This window comes from Echeneis naucrates, chromosome 3 (assembly GCF_900963305.1).
Source record: "Echeneis naucrates chromosome 3, fEcheNa1.1, whole genome shotgun sequence".
Classification (NCBI taxonomy): Eukaryota; Metazoa; Chordata; class Actinopteri; order Carangiformes; family Echeneidae; genus Echeneis; species Echeneis naucrates.
Genome location: NC_042513.1, coordinates 5609609 through 5632347, shown reverse-complemented (window position 1 = coordinate 5632347; position 22739 = coordinate 5609609). Strand labels below are relative to the sequence as shown.

Sequence of the window (22739 nt, the reverse complement as noted above, 5' to 3'; positions counted from 1 at the left end):
AGGCGCTGTTGTTCTGAATATTGAAACTCGCTACTAGAATTTTTTTTTTATCTACATTGACGCTAAAACATTTCCACAACTGACAAGTGACATGGAACATCACCTTTAATAAAATTAAATTACATTCAGTCTGCCTTTCCATGAGAAATCAATTTTGCTGGCTGCACAAACACAACTGATTTCACGTTAACTGCTTCGCCTTAAAGTGACGGATTAGGTTTTCTCAGTACAAATGGGAACAGTTCAACTACACTATGTACAAGAGACCTCATTAATGGAAGCATGTATACAGTATGTCCATGTGCTAAATTCATCTTCCACACTGTGGAGGATACTAACATTATTCTAAGTATTGCTTAAGCATCAATATTTTTGCTCATTTCAATAATAATAATAATAAAATGGTCTAAATGCATGCAGTGGCATCATTAAGAAAAAACGATGAGGAGCACTTCTGAGTGTATGTCATAAAGAAAAGACATTGATTTAATAGGCCATAAGAAGAGTCCTTGGCATTTGTAATGTATTCCCATTCCTGTAAAGAAAACAAAAAGTCTTCCATTTGAGTCCCAAAATAATGTTGGAAAGACAGAATGCCGCAATAGTCTCTGATAAATTTCTTGAATGAAGAGCTATTCTTTATGAAGCAACAGTAACCTGAAAAGAAACCTAACAAATAAAACCCAAACATACAAACAAATAAACAAAAAAAAAAAACAAAACAAAAAAAAAAAAAACCCACAAAACAAAAATTTCGACCTTGAAGTTCAGATGTGGATTAACAGCTGATTTAGACCACTCTGTTAGGAACTGAGGCAGTTGTCAAATAACAAATTTCAACAGTCAACAGTATATTCCTCTACTGTCTTGGGACCATTAGCAAATAAAGAGCAGCTTGGGACGATGCCATTATATTATTTTACTTTATATTTTGTAATATTAATCAAAATTAATTCATTAGTTGCAATGTCTGTTCAGTCCATGACATTGTGGATGCACCCTATAATTTCTTAGACATATTTCCAACTGTACCAACTTTTTTGTCAAGAGAGACCTTTGTTGTATCAAAAGGTCTGAATGTGTTTAATGAGTTACAGCTGTACAAGTTCCAATTCAGAGTATGTCAATGGCTTGATGTCTTTTTCCATAGTCCACAGCCCGATCTGCCAGCATGTCCCGATCATCATCATCTGAAAAAACAACAATACAAACAGTAGATGTTAAGTATTAGACAATAAACTTAAAGTGCTGTAGCCATAATTCATTATTACATAAATTGCATGATGGCATGATAAGATATTGCATATGAATTATCTTAACTATGTCCTTGCCTGATCACATTAGTAACTTGGTTCCAAACTATTGTAATCCAGTATTGGGATTTAGGTTTTTCCATTGCTTTGCATATACCTATGGCAAATTGGACTGTAGGTGCAAGTGCTAATTTTCATTACATTGTTTCCCTAATATAGAAGAAATCTTTTAATCTAGAGGAAATTAATTGAGGATACATAATTTGGGGATTAAAAAAAAAACCTCCCTACAACATTATAAACTTCCTTTTTGGCCATTGAAATGACAACAGCAGTAAAAAAAAAAAAAAAAAAAAAAAAAAAACAACAACAAAAAAAAACAAAAACAAAAACACACAGTTCATTACAAACACAATAAATAGAAATAATACATCTTTGCCATATTGTAATCACCCAGCAGAAGAACTGCAAATAATTTTTTTTTTTTGGGAGGGGGGGGGGTTCCAGTGAAAAAAATTAATTTAATCAATTATTAACATTTCAATCTAATCGGTAACCAGAAATTGATGGCAGGAAACAAAAAAAACCAAAACAAAACAAAACAAAGAAAAATAGAAACACTTGAGCATGCAGTTCAATGTTTCAAGGAGCACACAGACACATTCATGAACACTGAGCTATATTTATCTACTAGTCTACATGTGGGTCAGATTTTTGGTGGGCACAGACAGGTGGTATAGCTAAAAAGAAGCACAGGCAGGAGAGAAGAAAACACTAGATGACAACTGAATTACTCTCACAGAACCGTAAGTTCCTGGGTCAAGTTTTCCTTATTCAGAACAAAACAGGATGCTATGATTGTTACTGTGTCTATACCATCCAAAATACATAGCACAGCTCAGTTACTCATCTTCAACTGCATATATTGGAGTTCCACTCTCACCATTGATAGCATGTTGATCATATTTCCTGAATATTTGAATATCCAGAGTTTATGATGGATTCAAGGACCAAACTCAGGGTACTGTGAGCGACTAAATGTTTGTATAAATGCAAGGGGTGGCAGCAGAACAGGGGTGGAAGGAGGGAGCAAGGGAGGAATGGTGGATACACATCTGAACAGGCAGTCCAGCCCCCCAGGCCTGGCTCACCTTGAACGTCTTCCTCCCCACCATCACCATCCTCTTCCTCATTGTAGGCCAGCTCAGCCTGCTTGTCGGCCTCATACTCACCCACGTTCCCATCATCCCCATTGTAGTCCGCTAGCTTAGAGCCGTGTTGCGGATCTACTGGGGACTCGTTCTCATCAAAGAACCGGCCTGCAGGAGGCAGAGAAGGGCCTCATCAGGAGGGGAGGGAAGCGGAGGCAGTTGAAGAAAGACAGGATGGGTGAAATACTGCATAATGAGTGCACGAAGGAGAAAGTGATCAGATGAAGAGTGTGATAGAGGATGAAGAAGATGAAATGGATGGATACATGGTTGCAGATTTTAATGAAAGGTCAAAGGTTTCTGTAAAGTAAAGAAAAGTCAATCCTTTCCTTTGTAATGAGTGCTATTGGAGTGCTATCAATCAAGCAAATACAACTGACTTACAGTAAAATCTTACATATGTTTACTTTTGCCTGTACTATGAGAAGAGTTGATACTATCAACTTCAGACCATATATGTATTATTTTGTTTTATGGATGTTATCCACATCTATGACAATATTTGAAGAGGACAAATTACTGCAATCATCTGAATGACATTTCAGATACACTGTTTATACTGTCCATTTCACTTTTAATATCTCAGGATAAAAAACAGGCACTTTACTGTGATATTGTGGATATGAACAATAACAGCAGTATTTTTAATAGTTCAATAATTCAATATTATCATTTCCAATATTTTTTGTTTTAATTGCTTTAATTAATAGTGGGTGTTTAAAAATTAACAATGGGTGTTTTTACTGCCTAATCTACAACGGCTGTCTGGTGCCTCTCATTTATGTGCCTGAGGCAGCTTTTATTTGTGTGTTGCACCACACAGATTTGAGATGGCATGGTTGCTCGCGATACAATTGTGTACTTTTGAGCCTGACATCACCGTCGTCCTGCGCATGTTTAGTAACCACGAGAAACTGGGTGCTGGATGTTAATTTTCCATAAAAGGATGCAAGTATAAAGAGATCAGAGGCAGAAGATTAGAGAAAAAAAAAGCAAACTAAGATTTGAACTGAATACAATGAGTTTTATCAGCAACAGGACTGCAGAGGATGAAATGGATGTGTCAGGAAGATGAAAGAACAGGAGCAGGCGGCAGCAGGAAAAGATCATCTGGGAGCCAGGTGTGTGTTATCCATCTCCTCTGCAACTGAACCTTCGCTCTACCCCATGATTGTGTTTTACAAACTGATACTCAAAAATGAACACTTTCATGAAAATAAGTTGAGTAGAAGTGTAACCAGTTAGTAATGGGCAAAATCCACACAGATGGCACACCACCAAATTGTGTTGAACTCTCTTATCCCACTTGCAGTGGGATATATTACAGGAAGCAGGGAGGCAGTAGCTAAGCTGGACAAATGCAGGACAGCTATGATTATGTTTCTTTTTTGTGTGCAATATTATTTCCCCCAATTCCTTCAAGAGCAATCAGGGGTCAGTGTTAATTAAAAAAAATGCACCTCCTCAAACCACTGTTCCTGTTGCCAATCACAGAATTCCCTTTGTCAGAGTGTGGAGGAACTCACTTTGGCGGTGATGGACTGCTTCTGCTGGGATGTGGTCTTTGGCGTGGTGAGGCTGTATTGGGTTGGGCACCTGGGCAGGATTGGGGGGCAGAGGAAACTCCTTAAAGCGTTCACTTTCACCTTTGACGTTATCTGGGGCTAGTAATAAAAAAAAGAGACTTATATGTGGTTGCATGTGTGATTGAAATGAGACATCAGAGAATGTTCTTTGTTGCCAAAAGACTTGAAAGACTAAAATGATTTTTATAATGATATGGATGAACAGCATACTGTACCTCTCAGTTGTCTTTGCTGTTCGCCAAGCTCATCTGCCTTGATACCAGCTTTGTTGTCCTCTTCAAACACAATAGGTTTGTTTGCCTGTTTGATAATGCCTAGAGGTGCTGCTCGGCCTTCCACTATGTCCTGCTGAAGCCTGGGCTGGTCCAGAGAGAGGCCCTGGCCCCCTGGGCCATCAGCTGCCCCAACACCAGGTCCAGCACCAGCTCCTACAACTGCATCAGGGGCCTCATCATGTTTTTGAGTGATGGCTGGTTTCTTCAAGGCTATAAACAAATGAAGAGACAAAGCATTTATTTCGATGATTTTATGTATTACTTTACACAAGGACAGAATTATAGCATGCATTTTGAGCCTCAACATCACAAGTTGTTCATTAAAATATGAAGGTATCATGACATGGATTTAAGCCCCTTAGTACAGATCTGGAGTCACACCAATAGTGTTGAGGGTGACGATTTACAATGTCACGGATGACAGCTACGATATTACTTTTTTGGGGAACGAAGGAAAGTAACACATTACACAAAAAATATTGATAACTACACTACTTAACTGGACTATAGGAACGTGCTTTCCTGCTACTTGCCTGAGTGCGTTGCCAGAGATCGATCTGAGTCAAGTGACATTGCTGCTGGTGCGAAGGAGAGCAATAATGGAGACAGAGGGTTTTGGGCACTGACGATATTCTCATTACTTTAAGTTATAGCTCGAAAGGACAAAACTTTCAAGTGAAATGAACTCTATATCCAGACGACAGGTGTCTTTCAACTGCTGCCAAGTCAATGAGCAACCTATCCAAGCATTTGTCAGCCTAGCATGGCAATAATAAAATTTTTGGGGAGAGATCCTGCTTGCCGGTTGTCTGAAAGAGTTGATGAGCAACCAACCCTGCCTAAACAGGCAAAGCTTTTTTCAAGCGTTGGAGCGTTTATTTGTTTATATGCCATTTTGTAGTGATGACAGGGCTATGATGTTTGTCCATGTATCTACACAGTAAATTAAGAAATGGAAAAGTAAAATAATAAGTAGTGAAGTTACTCTTCAAATGCAGTAAGTAGTAATAACTAATTTCATTTTTTGAGTGACTTCCCCAACACTGCAACTATCCATCTTTTCCTGTATTGGTTTGTTTTTCAGAGTTTTTATCCAGTTAAACTTTTCTTTGTGAGGATTAAGGTTTTGGTCCTCTGCTTACCAAATTGTGCATCATCAATTTTTCCCACCTCGCTGTCTTCAATACCAGGCATGCCAGCATCACTGCCAGGCTTACCCATCTCCTCTGTAAAAGACCAAAAGAACCTGACTTAGTAGACGGACCAGCATTAAAATTGTTTGATGGGTTCCCCATTTCAGTGACATGAATATGAGCATTCACATGAAACTAACAGAGGGATTGCCTTATAATGGACAAGTCCAATTTATATGAATAGCATTTGGTTGCTGTGCATTTACTGTACAAGCACATAGCAACAGAACATTTAAACAGTATACGCCTTGGTTCACATCATCAGGCCTACTTTACCTTTTAAGTCTGCACTGTCATGCTGGTGCGTGGCCACTGTATGGCGCTCTCCAGCCATCTCCACAACAGGTGCTCTAGCTGCATGTCTACCTGCCACAACACCCTTTTGACCCTCCAACACACTCTGAAGGATCATCAAAAGTGAATCAGAAATACAAGTGTTTTGTAAAATGGAGAGAAGTTGACAGTGTAGTGAAGAGGATAGTTTTAACATGAAAACAGACACACAGGACTTAAGCTGCTCCATTTGTTACATTTGTAAGTAATGAATAAAAGCTAGAGTACTAAAGGATGTAATGCGCACCAGACGACTTGGAGCTCTTTAGACACCACCTTGCACCAAGAGCCACAAGTATATCCACTTCCATGTTTATCAAGATTTTAACAATACCAACCTGTCTTAGCTTTGATGCCTCTTCAACCAGAGTCTTTTTTGATTCTTCATACTCGTCTTTCAATTGTGCAATCTGACGTCCACACTGTAAACTAGTTAACACATATTCCTCCTTAGTTCAGCCCACATTATCTGGGATTTTTCACCAGACTCTAAAAATTACAGGAGCAAGATAGCTATAAATCTGAAACTAAATCAAAAACTTCCAAGTTAAATTAAATGTCACTGTGGAATAATTGAATCATGAATAAAGATTAAAACCTACTATTTACTAATTACAACAAATATATTCAAATGAAATACCACTAATCATCATGATAGCAGGTAATTGAAGAAGCAACAATTCATGAATAGTGAAGTGGTGACTTCATGCCGCATATTTAAATATACCTCTCGTACTCCAGTTTCCTTTCCAATGTAGTGCTATTTCTCCTCACTTCTCTTAACTGCTCCTCTTGTTTCATGAACTCTTGCTTCAGCTCCTTTAGCTGCTCTGCTTGCCACAACATAAACACGAACATACAAAGACAGTGTATTGGACAAGATTAGTTTCTCTTGTCTCTTAAATTGCCACATTTAATCATCTGAGACTTCAGAAATATTTTAACAGATCATCTGTAGACGTGTATCTGAGAGTGCCCCCTTTTGGCCAAGTAAGGGTGAAGTCTTACCTTTCAGCCTCTGGATTTCTGTCATTTGGGCTGTCACATCACCCTGCAGCTTCAGCTATACAGAAGAAAAAGAAGGAACCATGAATAAGAGCTGCATTAATATCAACTCATCCATTCCAGAAACCATTTTAACAAGAGATTAATTTCTAACTCATTTAATTTGGTTGCCTGCTTGTTGTATCACCAGTAACGCCAGCGAAGGCCAAGGGGAGGAGGTTTATCCTGTTTTGCCGTTCAACCTGAAGCTTTAGCATGTCAAACCCCCATAAGTGGTTAAAGGCTTTCTCCTGTTACATGCTGAAAATGGTTACATAGACTACGGTACTGCCACACTGCTTATTATGAAAAATATATATATGTGGCTTCCAGACGGCGTGGTATATACCATGTACTGTCATTAAGTCATTTCAGAATAAACTATTTTCACTGTATTGGAGGCCTCTCAAAGTAGCAGGTGTCTGCTAACTGGGTTTGGCTGTTGACAAAAGAAAGCAGTAGAACAACTGTTATTCAACACATACACCTGGTTGTGAAACAAGGAACTAGATCCTGGAGTTAAGACTACTACACTTCAGAGCTGACAAGCTATTTTATTATTTTATAACACCCAACCATCCATTTTCCCCAAAATAGAAAATCTTTATTCTCTATATTTTTATCTTTTCCACAATGACTGACAATTTAGAAGCAAAGGGTTTCTGGGTATAAAATTATGAAAATGAACAAAGAAGAACAACTCAAACTTGTTTGAGTAAAACATGTCAGTTCTTGCAACTAAACAAAATCTAAATGTTGTTAGGCTCTGATCTGATTTGACTCACAAATTTATGATGGCCAACAGGAGAAAAGTTTGAGGATGGGAAACAATTTTTAGATGGGACTATAATGATAATTTTCTACATTTGGATTATAGGGGGATTTAGTCACTAAAATAACTGTAAAAGGGACTGGCTAGTTTTAATTTTAGACATGTTTGCTGAATATACATACATGTCTACTTGTGTCTAATATGTACTATCTTGCTGGTCAATAAGTAACTAGCGGGTGATTTGACTGTCAGTTTAGCTCATAATTTAGGAGATATTATTAAGCGATGAGCAAATCATGTACCATAATTAATCTATTACTTTCATGCCGTTTGGATGCACAGATTCAGTCAAATGACTCAATTTACTTCATCACACCTACATGGATAATAAAGCACTTAAAAGCACTGTGATGTTAGATTTACAGGAAAAATACTTCCTAAGTGCAGCAGACCTCAGGTAAAAGTGATGAAGAGGAAGATAAAATTGTATGGCTGAATGACTTTCTGGCTGAGATACAAGTTGAATTTGTCTACTGGTACTTAGTACGATAAAGTACTTCAGACAACCTATTGCCTCCTTATAATGACCCTGTTGTCTCATTTCTTTAAAATACCTACTTGAACTACAACTCTGTATCCATGATGTGTTATCCTGGTTTTTCCAAGCATACTGATCTGATATAAAGTGAGGTAATCAGAACAATGTAATTAAGATATCAAGATGAGCTGAGATATAATGATTTAGGTTATTGTAACATTCTGATATGATGAACACATGGACTTTTCCTCAGTGGATTACATTTACGAGATACAGATATAAAGCTATCCAATTTCTTAGTGATATAAAGAATTTACATTTTTATTAGAGCTTTCCAGAGGTTTTATGCAATTTGAATCAAGTTAAAGTCATTTATGATATTTTTTAATGACACATGGATTGCAATATAATGCCAAGGTTTATAAGCATAACAGTCAAAGCATGAAGTTAATTATCTAATGAACTAGAAAGTAACTCTTCTTACCAATGTCTTTTCTCAGCTCTTTCAGGTTGTACATAATAATTTCTAGACATATATTTTTCCATTATTAAACCTAATTTCCCCGGGTATAAATCATGTATTCTGCCAATAAATCAAAAAACATGGACTTTAGATAAATAACTGAAAATTAATGATTGATCCATCAGTCTAAAAGTATTAACTTATGGTCCACAAATAAATTTTGCTTAAGTAGAAAAGTGGTGCTTGACATTGTCCACCCAGTTTTCCTATTTAAAGACAAGAGTTATTTCCCATGGTAAGAAATAAAAAAAAGAAATAAATAAAAATAAAAATCAGAAATCGGGGATTTGTAAACATACTAGGAATTTGACTCTGGCGTTTCAAACTTGGACAAGAGCAAGACAATATTTAAAAATGTAAAAATAAAAAGGAAATATATATACATTGAAATTAGTTATTAGAATTTTTAAAAATGGAAGAAATTAAAGTTTTTTAAAGGTGTTCTTTGCTTTTTTTGTTACTACTCTGACAACTTTGGTTTCGTGGCATAGCAACTCTTCCTCTTCTGCTATAATCGGTGAAATTAAACTCCCCCAGAATCGTGTTGGCATGAAAAACATCCAATACCTTTTCATCAGTGCACTTTTTGATGAGCGCCTCTCGGGCCTGCAGCTTGCCCTCCAGGACACTGTAGTCTCCATCTTTCTGGTCGATCTGCTTCCTGTGCGTGTCCACCTGCACCATCAGCTCCGAGTTTCTCTTCTCCAGCCTGCTCCGGGCCGCGTCCGTGCGCTTCACCTGCGTCTGCACCTCCGCCAGCTCATCCAGCAGGCGGCCGTGCTTATTGGACACTGTCCAATAGTTGAAAGACAGTATGACGATGATCACCATCAAAAATACTAGGATGAAAGACGGGAGGCGGCCTCCCCGCCGGTTTGCACCAAACCCAACCATCTCCACAAAGTACAACGCTACTTCGGATTATTACCGCAATCTACCGAGCTCAGTCAGAGTACGCTCCCGGAGTAAAAACACATCTGTCTTCGTGACATGCCGTGTGTATGCGGCAACCGCTCCGAAATGCAAATGCTCCACAGATTCACAGTCATGAATGTTCAAGACTTTTCACATTTCTGTGGCTCCTCACTCTCCCTCCTCCTTCCGCACACTAGGCATCTTCCCTGTAAGACGTGCTGTGTCGGTAAATGAAATACAGCCGAAGGGACGTGGCCTAGGGCAGCTGGACACGTCCAACACAGCACACGAAGACTAGACGTGGACAGCAGCTCGGCTCCGTGGTACCGACAGAAGCCCAAACACGAGCCCCACGGCCGGCCGAGTAAAAAGCAGTCCTTGGCTGCTTCTCTTCCTTTCGGTAGCTCCCCTAAAGTCCTACAAGACACCGTTAATGCTGAAGCCCGGAGCTGCTGTGATCTCTGAAAAACCTGGAAGAAACAAAACCACTGGCAATGTTAGCTCCTGCCAACGTTGCCATGTTCGGCTAGCTAGCAACGGTAGAAGCGAAAACACAACCGGCTACAGCCAGACAAAAAACGCAGGATAGATATTTCACGCAGGATAGATTTCATTCCTGTGGTATAGCTAATCTAAAACAATTTTTACTAAGGCACACGTTTTGTGTCATAAGCTCCACGTACCGCGGCACAATAACCTGATTCCTGCTCTATGTGGAATTAAATGCAATCAACCTGCGACACTTCCGCTACACCAGAGCAACGTCGTTTCAATATAAAAGTCTAATTTCAGCGTTCAGCATCACAAAGAAAACGCTTCTGTTTGGCTTTTTTTAACCTTTGCTTGACGCCAACGAGTTACTTTGGTGACTGTTTGACAGATGTATGAATCTAACTGTTGGATGATGGTCGAAAACCGAAAGCCCCGCAGTGTAATAATCTGTTCATATTGCGCTACAGCGAGTTGTGCCTCGGGACCGGAAGCGCACAGCCTGCTGGAAGAAAGCTTTACAATTATAATGAACTCAGCGTTTGGATTGACGTGTTCATATTTTGGCGATTAGGTTGTGTGTCTGTCTGGATATAAAAGTCCAAAAAAGCATAACTATCGCTGTCTGATCAATTCCGTTGCACATGCTTTACTTTTTCACTAAGATGTTACCCTATGTTACCACAAAGAAAATGAAAAAGTCGCTCTAGTGAGCTTTTTGTTGTCTATCTACTTCATTTAACAGGCATGTACTGCAATGTCATGCTTCTGAAACAACACTGAAGTGCAAGTGAGCTTTGAAATTGTGCATATGGACAAAGAAGGTGCTGTAACACTGCTGTCTTGTCCAGCATTTGTTTGTTTTATTACTGGGTGTGGTTGAGTCCAGATGTTGGTTAAATTTATAAACCACAAGCACGTGAGAACTCAGCTTTTATTGTAACACTGAAAAGAATTGTAACACAATGAGGTAAGTAAAATAATTCACATCTGTGATGTTTTTGAACCAGCGACACCACAAAATATTGACCACCTTATCAGTAACAGTTTCACAAATTTGCAAATAATGGCTAATAATGCCCAGTCAGCTTAATTCACGGTTTCATACAAACATATTCCTCTCTCTTTTTTTTTTTTTTTCTTTGAAGGTAAGACAAATACTGATAACATGATCTTATTTGTCTTTCAACCACATATTAAAACTTGCCAATTGTAGATTCATTTGTTTTTTGAGATGAGACTTATTATAAAAGATCCCCTGAGGGAGAGATATTCTTTTGTTTTTCTGATGAGAAAGAAGCCACTACAGTCACTGGCAGGCTCAGTCTGAGTTTGCTACCATTTCTGCTGATGACTTGGCATGGTCTCACAGGGCACTAAGAGAAACAGTAAGAGAGCATTCCAGTTAGCTCATACTGCAGCCATACTGAACAAATACATGTCCCTCCAATAATGACAAGTTGATTACTTTACAGAAAAATGCACAGCATTGCATGTCTGCAACTTTAGCACCCTGAAATGCCCTCAGAGTTTTGACCCGAGTCCTAGCTGTGAGAGTGGTCAAAGAATGGTTTCTCTGCACTCAAGGCTTTGATCAGAGGACGGAGAGTCCTGTGGGTTGATAGAGGTGCTGGTTGTTTGTGGGAGGTGTTTGAGATGGCGCATGGAGGGAGATGGAGATGAACTCAAATCGCCACAGCTCTGGAGGTGGAGATCCTGATGGTTTCTCTTCCTTTGATGGCTTATAGTACGCTGGGTCATTACCTTGGCAACACAAAATCACACAGGAACCAAATTAGCATGTTGCCACTTGCCTGGCTTTTTATGCATATCATGCATTCAAGCTGTTATATTCTTGAGTCAATACAAATTTTGTCTGAGAGCAGAACTGAAGAAGTTAAATCAGTTTAGGTGTGATATGTACAAGTGCACGTAAAATCTAATCTAACGTACTGTGGAATATGTCTCATTGCTACTGTTGTTTAAAAGTTGTAAGGTTTTTTTTTTTGGTTGTTTGTTTGTTGGTTGTTTTTTTTTTTTTTACATAGAATAAGCTAGCCAAATTGAGTGCATGTTAACATGCTATTTTAGGTATGTCTTTATGCATTAAATATAACATGTTTAAAAAAGTAAATGCTCTGACAAATTATTTTTCATGGGTTACTATATACTCAATGATCCAGTTACCTGATCTATGACATTGGCACTAAAGATGGCCTCTTCCATGTGTTTCTCATCTGACTTGATGACACACTTGATGTTGTTGACAACCTGCTGAACTTCTGGAGGTAAACTGCAGCTTGAATGCTCCAGGAATCTGGCCACCAGTATCTTGGTGTCTTTGTACATCTTCAGGTCAGCCAAAGAGTTTGGGCGTTCGAGGGACGACTCTGCGTGCACTGCATGGGATTTAAGATGGATGTCAACTTTCCCATCCTCTTTCTGCTGCTTCCTGACACATATGTGAATGGGTTTAGCATCGACAGCCTCTGTTGAAATGTCTCTGGATTCTGAAGATAAAAAAGAGAATTTGAGGAAGAGAAACCTTAAATTAATTTGATTACAAATAATTATGATCAATGCTTAAAGGATCTTTGATTAAAGTGAATTCATATTCTAGTTTTCTGTGTCATTGATGTAGTTTAGCATATTTTCAGGATCAGCTGACTGTTGTGGCTCAGTTTAAAGTAGCTAAGCTACTATCTCCCCATATGAATGCTTGTTTGTAAAAGACAAAATGTCAGTTTGTCAGAATTTTTTTAATAAAGTAATGGGCCGAGTGAGGTTTCAGATAGTTTTAAATTATTTCTTTAAAAAATATAGAAAATTCTCTTAAGCCATTCATTTTAATTTTAAATCTCAAGAGATTTTTTTAATGTTACCAGAACATTTGATCTTTGTCAAAATAGTATAAAAATGCTGTTCAGAAGCATACGTGCAAATTATGGATGTACTGTATGATTATCTCCTAATCACATGAATTCAGATTTTGTATATTATGTACCTTGACCTGGTGATGTATGAGCTGAAGCTTCAGGTTCAGGGTTATTTACAATGGCACATCCATTATTTTCTCCTGTAGAAGGAGAGAAAAAAAAAACAGCAAAACATGTTGGTTACGATTCATTACTATTCCTTGACTCAATGTTACAAACTAATCTTCTATTTTATTGTGTTGATTATCAATACATTTTTTGTATGGTTCATAAAATTCTAGAAAAAATGCAATAGTCTTCTATTACATTGTTCCAAAGTCCAAAATAATTGAAGTGATTAGTTGATAACAGGTTTAAACAATAACGACAGACAAGTGTAATATTTTATGGTGTAGCATGCACTTGAATAAAACTTACTTCCTGTTGTAGAGGAGCAGGATATCGGGTCACTGGTAGAGCGGACAATGCGTGCCAGCTTGTGGTACCTTCTAGCTGCTCGAAGCACTCGAGGCCTCTCTGAGGGTGAGTAGGCACTTTGGAGCGCGGTAGAGGAAGGTTGTGATGTAGAAGATGGTGACCAAACACTGAAACACAGCCTGGGCCCACGTCCCCTGCTAGGAGGGGAAGGGGAGGGAGAGGGAGCTAATGGACTAATGACTGAAGTTCCACCGGAGGAGGCCACAGAAATGGGGGAACAAGGCTGAGGAGGTGGGGGGATACTGACAGGGAGAGTGAGCTTCCGGCTCATCATTCGTGCTTTAATGAGGGAGTGTGTTGACAGTTTAGGAGGTTCCTCTGGGAAATGTTTGGCTGATGCAAGCTCATCACATATGTGCATTGTAGCCCTGAGTTCTTCACATGGATGTGTGTCTGTGGATTCCTCCTGATCGAGATTGCATAAATTTTCTGAGGACCAGTCTGGTGAGCGTTCCAGAGACTCCTGGGTATGTGAAGACTCACTATATCCAGTATCGCTGGGACGTGCATCTGTGTTAGGCAGGCCACGATGCAGACGTGAGGAGTCACGTAAACAAAGCTCGATGCTGGTGCAGCTCCCATCGGTGGGAGCTGTGTGGAGTGTGCCATAGGGAGAGGAGTCTGAGCCCTGGACCTCGAGGGAACACAAGTCCTCCGAAGAGCAAGTCTGGTCCTGATCAACCACTTCTGACACCATCAGTGATGCACTGTCCACTGAAGCTGAAAATGGGCAAGAGGGATCATCAGTATGATACTATCACACACATCAGTGAACAATGTTCACTACAATCTTTACCCTGAGCGCTGAGACCCGCAGTGGTGTTTCTCTCACACAAACTGGACTCAGTAGCCTGTTGCTCAATGCTGGTGGTGACCTGTAAAAGAGGGACTTATTAGTGAAGGTGGAGACCACAGCAATAAAATGTTTGAACAAAAATAGATTTTTAGATCATACATGATATATTTGGTGGTGTGTGTACATTATTGCGTAACAAAAACTGTGTGGCCCAGACACAACAGTGCCATATTCTGGTCTGTAGAGGGCTCTGTTAGACCGCAACATGTTAGTAAAAATACCTCAGTCTAAAAAGCAGGTGTGAAGGAGAAAACTATTCCAGTCTGTGGCCTCAAATAAAAAACTTTAATCTGTTTCAGTAATGTGCCTTTCAAGGTCAAGTATATTAGATACATATCATATAGGAATCATATTTTTTTTGCCAAATTGCCTTGGGTCTTTAGTTTGAAATCATCAGCTTCTTCTTTCTTCTGCCTTCTTTGGTTTTCTCACACAATCGATTGCTGCCTGCTTCCATTAGTTATTTACAGCAACCACTTATCTATTCCAGGTGAGAAAATCAGCTACTGATTCTTCTTTGAAGGACACAGTTCAAAGTGGATGAGAATACAACTATGGATTTTACATGTATAAGGGGAATAAAGGATTATAGCCCTTTGTTAAATGATTCTGGGAATATAATAGAAGATAAAGGGATTTGCTTGCACACAGGCTTATTTTCAAACAGCAAACAATGCCTGAGTTAAAAAAAAAAAAAAAAAAGAAGAAGCTCTAAACAGTTCAACATGACTGTCATGGGAGGCTGCCTCAGTACGGCTGAAACAGCAGATGAGGCTTAGATTTAATTTACATCCTTGATGGACAACATCACAAAATGGAGATACAAATTTAATGCAATGCCAGCACAGCAGCTATATCATTTAAACTTAATAAGTACAAATTTCACATTTAGACAAGTCATTTAGAACAGAATAGTTGGTCAAATTCACTTATAATCATAAATGTACATGGTCTGTTTTAGAAAATATAATTTTAAACTATTACAATACCTTTCTTATTATCTGCTTATACACAGATGCCATTAAAACAGAAGAAGTTGAATATTTAAAGAGTACTGAATCATAAAATAACGTGTTTTCATGCAAGGTATTTAAATGGTTCCCTCACCTGGCTGGCAGGGGTCTGCCCCACCACAGACTCATATGGAGGTGGCAGGTCAGTTGGGTACAGAGTCCCAGGGCTGTTGATGGGGACCCCATAGATGGTACTGAAGGGAGAATGGGGAAAGTCCAGGTGCAGACCTCTGCCAGAGATAAAGAGGCACAGTTACGAAGAAATCATCTCTCAAACAACGGGAATATAAGGCATGGAGAGATGTTGATGAGTATTTAAAAACTGAATATACTAGAACATTAAGAAAGAAAGGAAAAACGAAAAATGTCTAGATAATATGAGCTGGCCCTTTAACTCTATACGCACTGGCAGAGTTTCATGGGGTATCACATAAGAACACACAGTCATGCTCACAGTAATATCTTTTAATTACAACCCCATTCTCCTCTAAAGTGGCAGAGTATAAAATACAACCTGAAAGTTTCCACCAATCATCTGAGGCATGATTATGTCATGACACACCCCCAGCCCTGGGCAGCAACAGCATAAATGCTTCCTCTGCCTTGTTTATATTTATGGCATAACTGGCACACAGATGTGGCTTCTTGCCAAATGGCTACGTCAGCAGCACTGTCTCTGGCAGGGCCGAGAGGAAATGGAGGGAGTGATGAAGGAGGAGTCACCCAGTCTTTCACAACAATTGACAATCACATATGTTCCAAGCTGGCCAGAGACGATAATACCACATGTGATAGTCACAGTTAGACTGGAAATGGAGCCATGTCATTGGTGTTTAGTTTGATGGATTTGGTCTCCAGATGCAAATTTGGCCTTGGCATCTGTTTATTCAGCATTATAGGGTGATAGATTTTAAATAAAAAATAAAAAAACAAAATGGTTTAACTTAACAAATACTGCATCATGATACACTTCATCCTCCTTTCCTAAACATCCTGTTTCTTTTCTTTGGTGTTTGGCCTACTTTGTCCCTCCAAAAACCTCCCTCCAGTGCCTCACCTATCAGTATCATGATTCATTTTCTTAATAACTTTGTAAGAATTATCGCTGTTTGATTTACAACCAACTCTTAGTCATAGCTTTAGGAGGTCCAGGTAGAGAGCTTCAAGAAACAGTTTCAGGTTCCAAAACACTGTGTGCTATTGTGCCACTGCACCAGATTTCTAGTTTCATTTATACTCGCCACAATCAGCAGCCTAACTGTATTTTGTACTGTATAGTGCAGTAATAGCTGAAGTCCTGATTCTTCTCCTGTGTGAATGATGAATTGGTATGATGGGTGTGTGGCAAGTATTTGGGCTGTTAGACCAAATTTGCCAATTGTATTTCATTATTCTTTATAAATTTTTCTGACAGTATCCACATGTCACTGGATTTACATAAGTCCTCAGGGGGAGCACTGAGAAAATGTGTGCGTGATACTTCACCTCTGTCCATCCATTGAGGGGGTGCAGGTGTACTCTGGTGGGTAGTAGGGTGGAGGGGGGATGGGAGGAATGAACTCATCAAAATCCAATGTTTGGTGGAGCATGGTTCCATGGGGGGTCATGCAGTCAGCATTTAAGGCTCGTGCTCTGTGTGGCATGAACTGAAACACAGCGAGAAAATAGCCATTGTCAGAGTTTAATTACACATGGTACTGGGTCCTTAGTTATTTATTCATTATTGTAACCCATTATTTTTCCAGGGACAAAAGACTGAACAAGTGTGAGCTTGTTACAACACCTGCTGTTATTGCAAGCAGTTACACATATTTACATCTTTGCTGTTGGTCACTCAGTAAAGTCCACTGTTACGAGTCAAGCGCCTTGCTCAGAGGCAATTTGAGGGTTGTTTTCAAAGTACTTCACATTCAGACTTCTGACTTCCAGGCTGCCACTGCTCAGTATTGATTTAGCTAAATTTACTAAGCTAAATAAAAGGTTAAGACACCTTTTTATAAATGGAGAACAAGGCCATTCTATAAACATGTCAGAGGAAAGACACAATGTCTTTGTCCTTTACTTCCCTTTCAATCAATAGCTCAGCCACTTCAGCTTCCAGAAGTTACCCTGCTGGTGATTTGGTGATTGCTTTTAGGGAGCTTGACATGAGTCAAAATGGCATGTTCATTGCTATACATACTCCTACTACTCAAATGCTACTGCTGTTCATAAAGTAGTGTGCAAAAATACCTTTAATTAATTACTCATTAGTAATTTTTGACGAAAGTCAACAAGTTCATGACCTGATATGTTTATACCTACTGTGTCTGCTTGAAGATCACTGTGAGAAATCTCCCTACATCTTAGATGTAAATTCTATTCTGGACATTGAAGCAGAAACTGCTGTGAATTAAAGCTCAAGTCAAGGTCAGAATGATTTTCAGTTTCCATTTTAATTGCTGTGTAATTCATAAAGTTTCAGATTAATTAATCTTTGCCCACCCTTGTATACCACTTCTTTAACAGGAATGGGTTTTTTCTAAAATAGTGCTACATTCAATTACAATGCAGTCTATTTCATCTCAATGGCCCTTGCCAAAGGTTCAAGAAACACATTATTTACCTGTCTATTCCCATTTAAAGAACAGAATATAACTCAGTGAATTAATTTCAAAATTATATATCACTTAATGTTATAGTAATCACATTCATTGTTTCTTGCAATTACACCTCCAGTTGCCTCAAAAATTACAGATTTCACATCAGTTAGCAAATTCATGCAAAACTGCAGATCTTCAAATATATTTTGATACTGTACACTATTTCAGCTTAGTGCATTTCATGGGCTAATAGCTGAAATAGCTTCAAAAATCACCTCCAGCCCCAAAAGGCAGTTTTATTATCTGCAGTCATTCCAGCATGCACAAAATTTATAGCATAGTGTAAAATGTGTTAAATCTTTTTGCACCACATTTTACCACAAAGCTATTTTCTATTTGGTAAAATGTTGGCAGTGCTGCTCTGGCTCTGCAGTTGTTGATGTGTTTGGCCATGTTAATTTCCCTCATGATTGAAAGCATTTTGTTGCTGGAAATAGTTTCATTGTTCCCTGTAAAATGACAAAAAAAGGTCATACTGAGGACAGTATACCTTAGAGGAAAAAATCTGATGAGATGTTAAGGTGTTTTCTTCAAATACAACATGTTTTTGACACAAACCAAAATTACACTAAAACCTGGCAAATAATTCCCGAGAGCCGTATATTTACTTATTCTGATAATCATGGGCTTCAGATTTTTGGGGGGCCAATGAAAAGAACATAAAGGCAGCTATTGTCATCATCATCCCCTCCATCACACTTACCATCTGCAACACATCAGTTGAGACCATCTGCATACAACACATGGCTGTGGCCAGAGCGCACACAATGGTGGAGATGACGTTAAGGGCACATACGCTGAAGAGCAGCTCCTAAAGTAGAGAGGGGGGAGAGGAGATTGTTAGAGGAGGAGGGAACAAAAGAGTAGGAGGAAGAGTGTGGGAAGACAAACGCAGTGATGGGGTGCAAGAGAGAAGGTGAGAAGAGGAGGGAGGAAGAAAAACCTATTCACAGAGGAATATTAGAAAAAAAAAATAATGTGGGATAAAAGAAAAAACATGTTATTAGTTTACAAAAAAAAAAGCACAGCATAATGGCAATATGGTGAGAAAACACTTCAACAGATATCTTGTTGAGTAAGAAAACAACAGCAGTAAAAAGGGTAAAATCTGCACTGTTCACATATTTAAACTATCTTTAAAAAAGTGATAAAAACAAATGTGATGCCTGTGTATATTAAAGTCAGGCTAAAGGCATTTATTTATATACTATACACACATCAAGATTCACAAGTATATAAACATTCATGTTGACACACTGATAATGGAGTGAACAGCAAAGGGACATACAAAAATAAATGTGCATGCTGGTGAAATACTAGCCTTGCACTGCGAATCAGAGAGAAGACCTGCTAAAGTCCCAATTAGCTACTCGTGCTATTTGTCTTAAGGATGGAAAATGATCCAAAAATGGGGCTATTTTCCAAGCAAGTTGGGCTTGAATGCCATAAATGTGAATCAATAATAACTACATTGTATGACTTCAAGTCATCCTTTTAACATCCTGGTTACAAAAATAAACAAGGCTATAAAATTATTACGTTTGAAATAAACACCAATGAACGTTGGCTCGAAACAGGAAACAGTCCAATGCGTGGTCGATCGATCCATCCGCCCCTTCTTCCCAATGATTTGATGCTTTCTGACACAACATGCTACATGCTTAGTAGCAAAACTATTCATGCAAGTCGTAATAACCTACTTACACACCTTACTCCTCCTATATATAAATATATATATATATACGTATTTGAATTTTGGGTGAGTCACAATGCATAATAAAATGTGATGTTCTAAAAAACCAGCCCCAAGCCTAATTTCATCTAGCCAACTACTACCAGCTCTTTGATCACAACCTTACAATGGCAGATCATATAGCACTCTGCCTTCCACAGAGCTTAATTGGTTTTTCACATCACTGATACTCCACTGTCATCTCTCCAACCGTGGCTTTCTAACGCCAAAAGAAATGACACACATGCCTGGAAGTGACTGTTCCCCCTGGAACCTACACAAAAGGGCAACATGCTGCTTTTCTCCAGCATGGGGTTTCTGTTGATAGTCCCAGTGCAGGTCACAGTGCTGACCTCCACTTTCCTTTGCATCCTCAAGCAGCTCTTTACAGTGTCAGACAGAAAGCACAGGACTTCCCTCAGGAAGCCCTACATCAGTTTCAGGCTGGGTAGTCCAGTCTGTCAGCGATGCCCCTTAGAGAATTTCTTACATCCAGTGGCAGGAGGCAGCAGTTTTTGTAACTCAGTGATGCCACTTCCTATAAGGTATTCAATTCTCTGTCTCTGTAGTAAAAGAAAAGCTTTCTTGAAACTCAGAGTTGTTATTCTCTGATCTACAGAACATGTTCCTACAGTCAAGCATGGGGTTTTGATTCTGTTTTGCTGCACAGAGTATAGGTAGGTCACACCCTGAACTTCTAGTGGGACAGACAATGTAAAATATATAGATAAAAAAATCCTGCCTGAATGTTATCATGAAAGCTGTCTCCAAAGCTGTGACCAAGAAAAAACTCTGAAACAGCTCAATCAGTTCTATGGAGTCCAGACACGCTTACCCTCGATTAGTCTACTATTAGTGCTGACAAAGACAGACGGATGGACCTCATGCCACTCCAAATCTATGTTATGCACCTCAAAGCAACTAATCACATCTCCTGCTGGCTCACATATGTGTCCTGTACTGAGCTGTAGTCACTAACCTTCCTGAAAAACACAAAGGATAATAATGAAAATCCATCCATCCATCTTCGACCGCGTTTGGAATGGAAAGACATCTGAAATTTTTTTATTCTATCAAATAACAAAAGGATCATTGACCAATGTCTCATTATTTGTCAGAGAACATAGCAAGACAGCAAGTGGAAAGTTTTTTTTTTAACTGAGCCACTGACTGTATTCGCATACTAAAAACATACCGTGAGCTAACTAACTACGTTTCCTTTTCACTGTGAAGAACGGCTTTTCTAAATGAATTCACTAACAGCAAAGCTGGACATTGCAACTTCAAACTGCAACCATTGCATAAAATTGATCTGAACTTATGATTCATCCAAACAAAATTTTTGTTATGGTGATCCATCCCCTTTGCAGGTATAAGACAGCGTTTCTGTGATTTCCCCTGTGACTACAATGCACATAATGACGTAATAAATCCTACAAGGCAAAAGTAATAACATCCTCAGAGAAGCTGTTTAACATGAGGGCTCACCAGCTATTTAACCTCTGGAAGAGACCTTGCCTAAGGCCAGTCAGCTACACAAAAAGGTTGCACATCTGCCCACTTACAGGAAATCACAAATTATCTCAGCGCCCCCTCACACTGATTATTTACAGCCTCGGGCAATGTAATGAAAAGAAAGAGAAGAGGAAAATTAAATGTGTTAACAAAGACTGACTGACACATATAAGCAGCAATGTGGATAGTACATGCAGAAAATTTGGTGTTGTGTAGACTATATGTTGTGAAAGCTCAGTCCTTACCATGACAGAGTGTGACAGAGAAACTATATGGGCGGTGCATACAGTTCATTAGGATCAGCAGAAGCCTAACAGCTATCTGAAATGGCAGAGGGCTCTGGGGAACTGGTCATGACAGCTTACTCTTAGACATTATTCAACACATCTGACCACTTTGGCACTTAATAAAGGTTTATGGCACCAATTCCCATATCTATTTTAACGAGCTATGATCACATTGACAAATGTGCTTGATCTTTCCTCTTTTCATAAGCATGCTTCATCCTAAGAAGTCTTTTATTTGGTTATCAATGTTTTATAATCAATCAAGGGCATAAAATGAATGGATATGATTATTGTTATCCAATAAAGGCGCAGTAGCACATACTGTATATCATTCCCACAGACAGCGTGAGTCAAGACAATCCACCGAGATCATGCACCAGCCCAGGCTAGATACACACTGCATACTAAAAAGTCTGCCACTTGGGGATAGACAAGTGCTGTTGCCAGTCTCCAGTTCCTTCCAAATTAATCTGAGATGAACTCTTTTGTTTTTGTTTTGTTTTTTTGTCATTTCACTGGTCTCACATGGGATATTATACACAGCAGAGAATGAATCTTGGAGGCATTAAATCTCACCACTACTGGCTTTTACTCAGGTTATAGTGTATATTAAGGTATTACCAGACAAGTAGCTAGACTCATATCAGTTGCTCTGAGGGGCTGTGCAAAGGTACATCACCACTTTCAGCAAAATATCAGGATGCCATTTTGTTACCCAGATATTAAAACATACTGATGTTTCGATGTTTATGTTAAGGTATAATTTTCGTCTTGCTTAAGAAGAAATGTAGAAAAAAAATCAAGTAAATTTTAATATTGCAATAATATGAAATTAAATCTGTGGAGAAACCAAATTTAATAGACCAAAATAAACTAGATAAACCCAGATTTCAATTCTGAACTTCAAAGATATCATTCAATAAATAAATACAGTGAAGTCCAAAAGTCCAAGTCCAGGTAAAATTTATAAAAGAAAACAAAAGATTAAATATGCAACATATACAAATTTATTCAGACTAATCTTGTCTGCAAAGATAATATATTTTGGCATATTTTGTCACAGAACTGATCCTGAATCCATCAGAGGTTTTTTCTTGTTGCCAATAATAGCATTTTAGTTGCCAGTTTCAAATGTGTTACTTTTGAGAC

At 38.8% G+C, this 22739-nt stretch overlaps 2 protein-coding genes across 3 annotated transcripts in view; both read right to left on the bottom strand.

Moving 5' to 3' along the window:
* Window positions 1-87: 87 nt before the first annotated feature.
* golm2 (golgi membrane protein 2) lies at window positions 88-10355 on the bottom strand. Of its 2 annotated transcripts, XM_029498142.1 has the most exons (10): window positions 9296-10355; window positions 6860-6914; window positions 6579-6681; window positions 6190-6280; window positions 5795-5918; window positions 5468-5551; window positions 4266-4535; window positions 3991-4128; window positions 2405-2572; window positions 88-1190 (listed from the first exon to the last, which is right to left on the bottom strand). In XM_029498142.1, exons 1-10 carry the CDS (start codon window positions 9620-9622, stop codon window positions 1114-1116), a joined length of 1437 nt encoding a protein of 478 aa, XP_029354002.1. In that variant the 5' UTR covers window positions 9623-10355; the 3' UTR covers window positions 88-1113. The 2 variants fall into 2 exon arrangements, with proteins under 2 accessions (XP_029354002.1, XP_029354003.1); XM_029498143.1 differs by lacking the exon at window positions 2405-2572.
* An 859-nt stretch (window positions 10356-11214) lies between these two features.
* fam189a1 (family with sequence similarity 189 member A1) overlaps window positions 11215-22739 on the bottom strand; it is a 64642-nt gene continuing 53117 nt past the window's right edge. Inside the window, exons 5-12 of the mRNA XM_029498546.1 lie at window positions 18760-18867; window positions 16900-17060; window positions 15509-15644; window positions 14342-14420; window positions 13486-14265; window positions 13137-13208; window positions 12320-12642; window positions 11215-11896 (exon numbers count right to left, since the gene is read on the bottom strand). Coding sequence (XP_029354406.1) covers window positions 11693-11896; window positions 12320-12642; window positions 13137-13208; window positions 13486-14265; window positions 14342-14420; window positions 15509-15644; window positions 16900-17060; window positions 18760-18867 — 1863 coding nt within the window. The 3' untranslated portion in view covers window positions 11215-11692. The remainder of the gene's footprint in view (window positions 11897-12319; window positions 12643-13136; window positions 13209-13485; window positions 14266-14341; window positions 14421-15508; window positions 15645-16899; window positions 17061-18759; window positions 18868-22739) is intronic.

What these genes read in the sequence shown, in the direction of transcription:
- golm2 (XM_029498142.1), bottom strand. Translation starts at nt 9,622, where the DNA reads ATGGTTGGGTTTGGTGCAAACCGGCGGGGAGGCCGCCTCCCGTCTTTC. An exon ending in AGCAGTCCATCACCGCCAAA is followed by an intron (nt 2,573 to 3,990) that starts GTGAGTTCCTCC and finishes TGCCTCCTGCAG; the next exon opens with GCCGGTTCTTTGATGAGAAC. An exon ending in TGGGGAGGAAGACGTTCAAG is followed by an intron (nt 1,191 to 2,404) that starts GTGAGCCAGGCC and finishes TTGTTTTTTCAG; the next exon opens with ATGATGATGATCGGGACATG.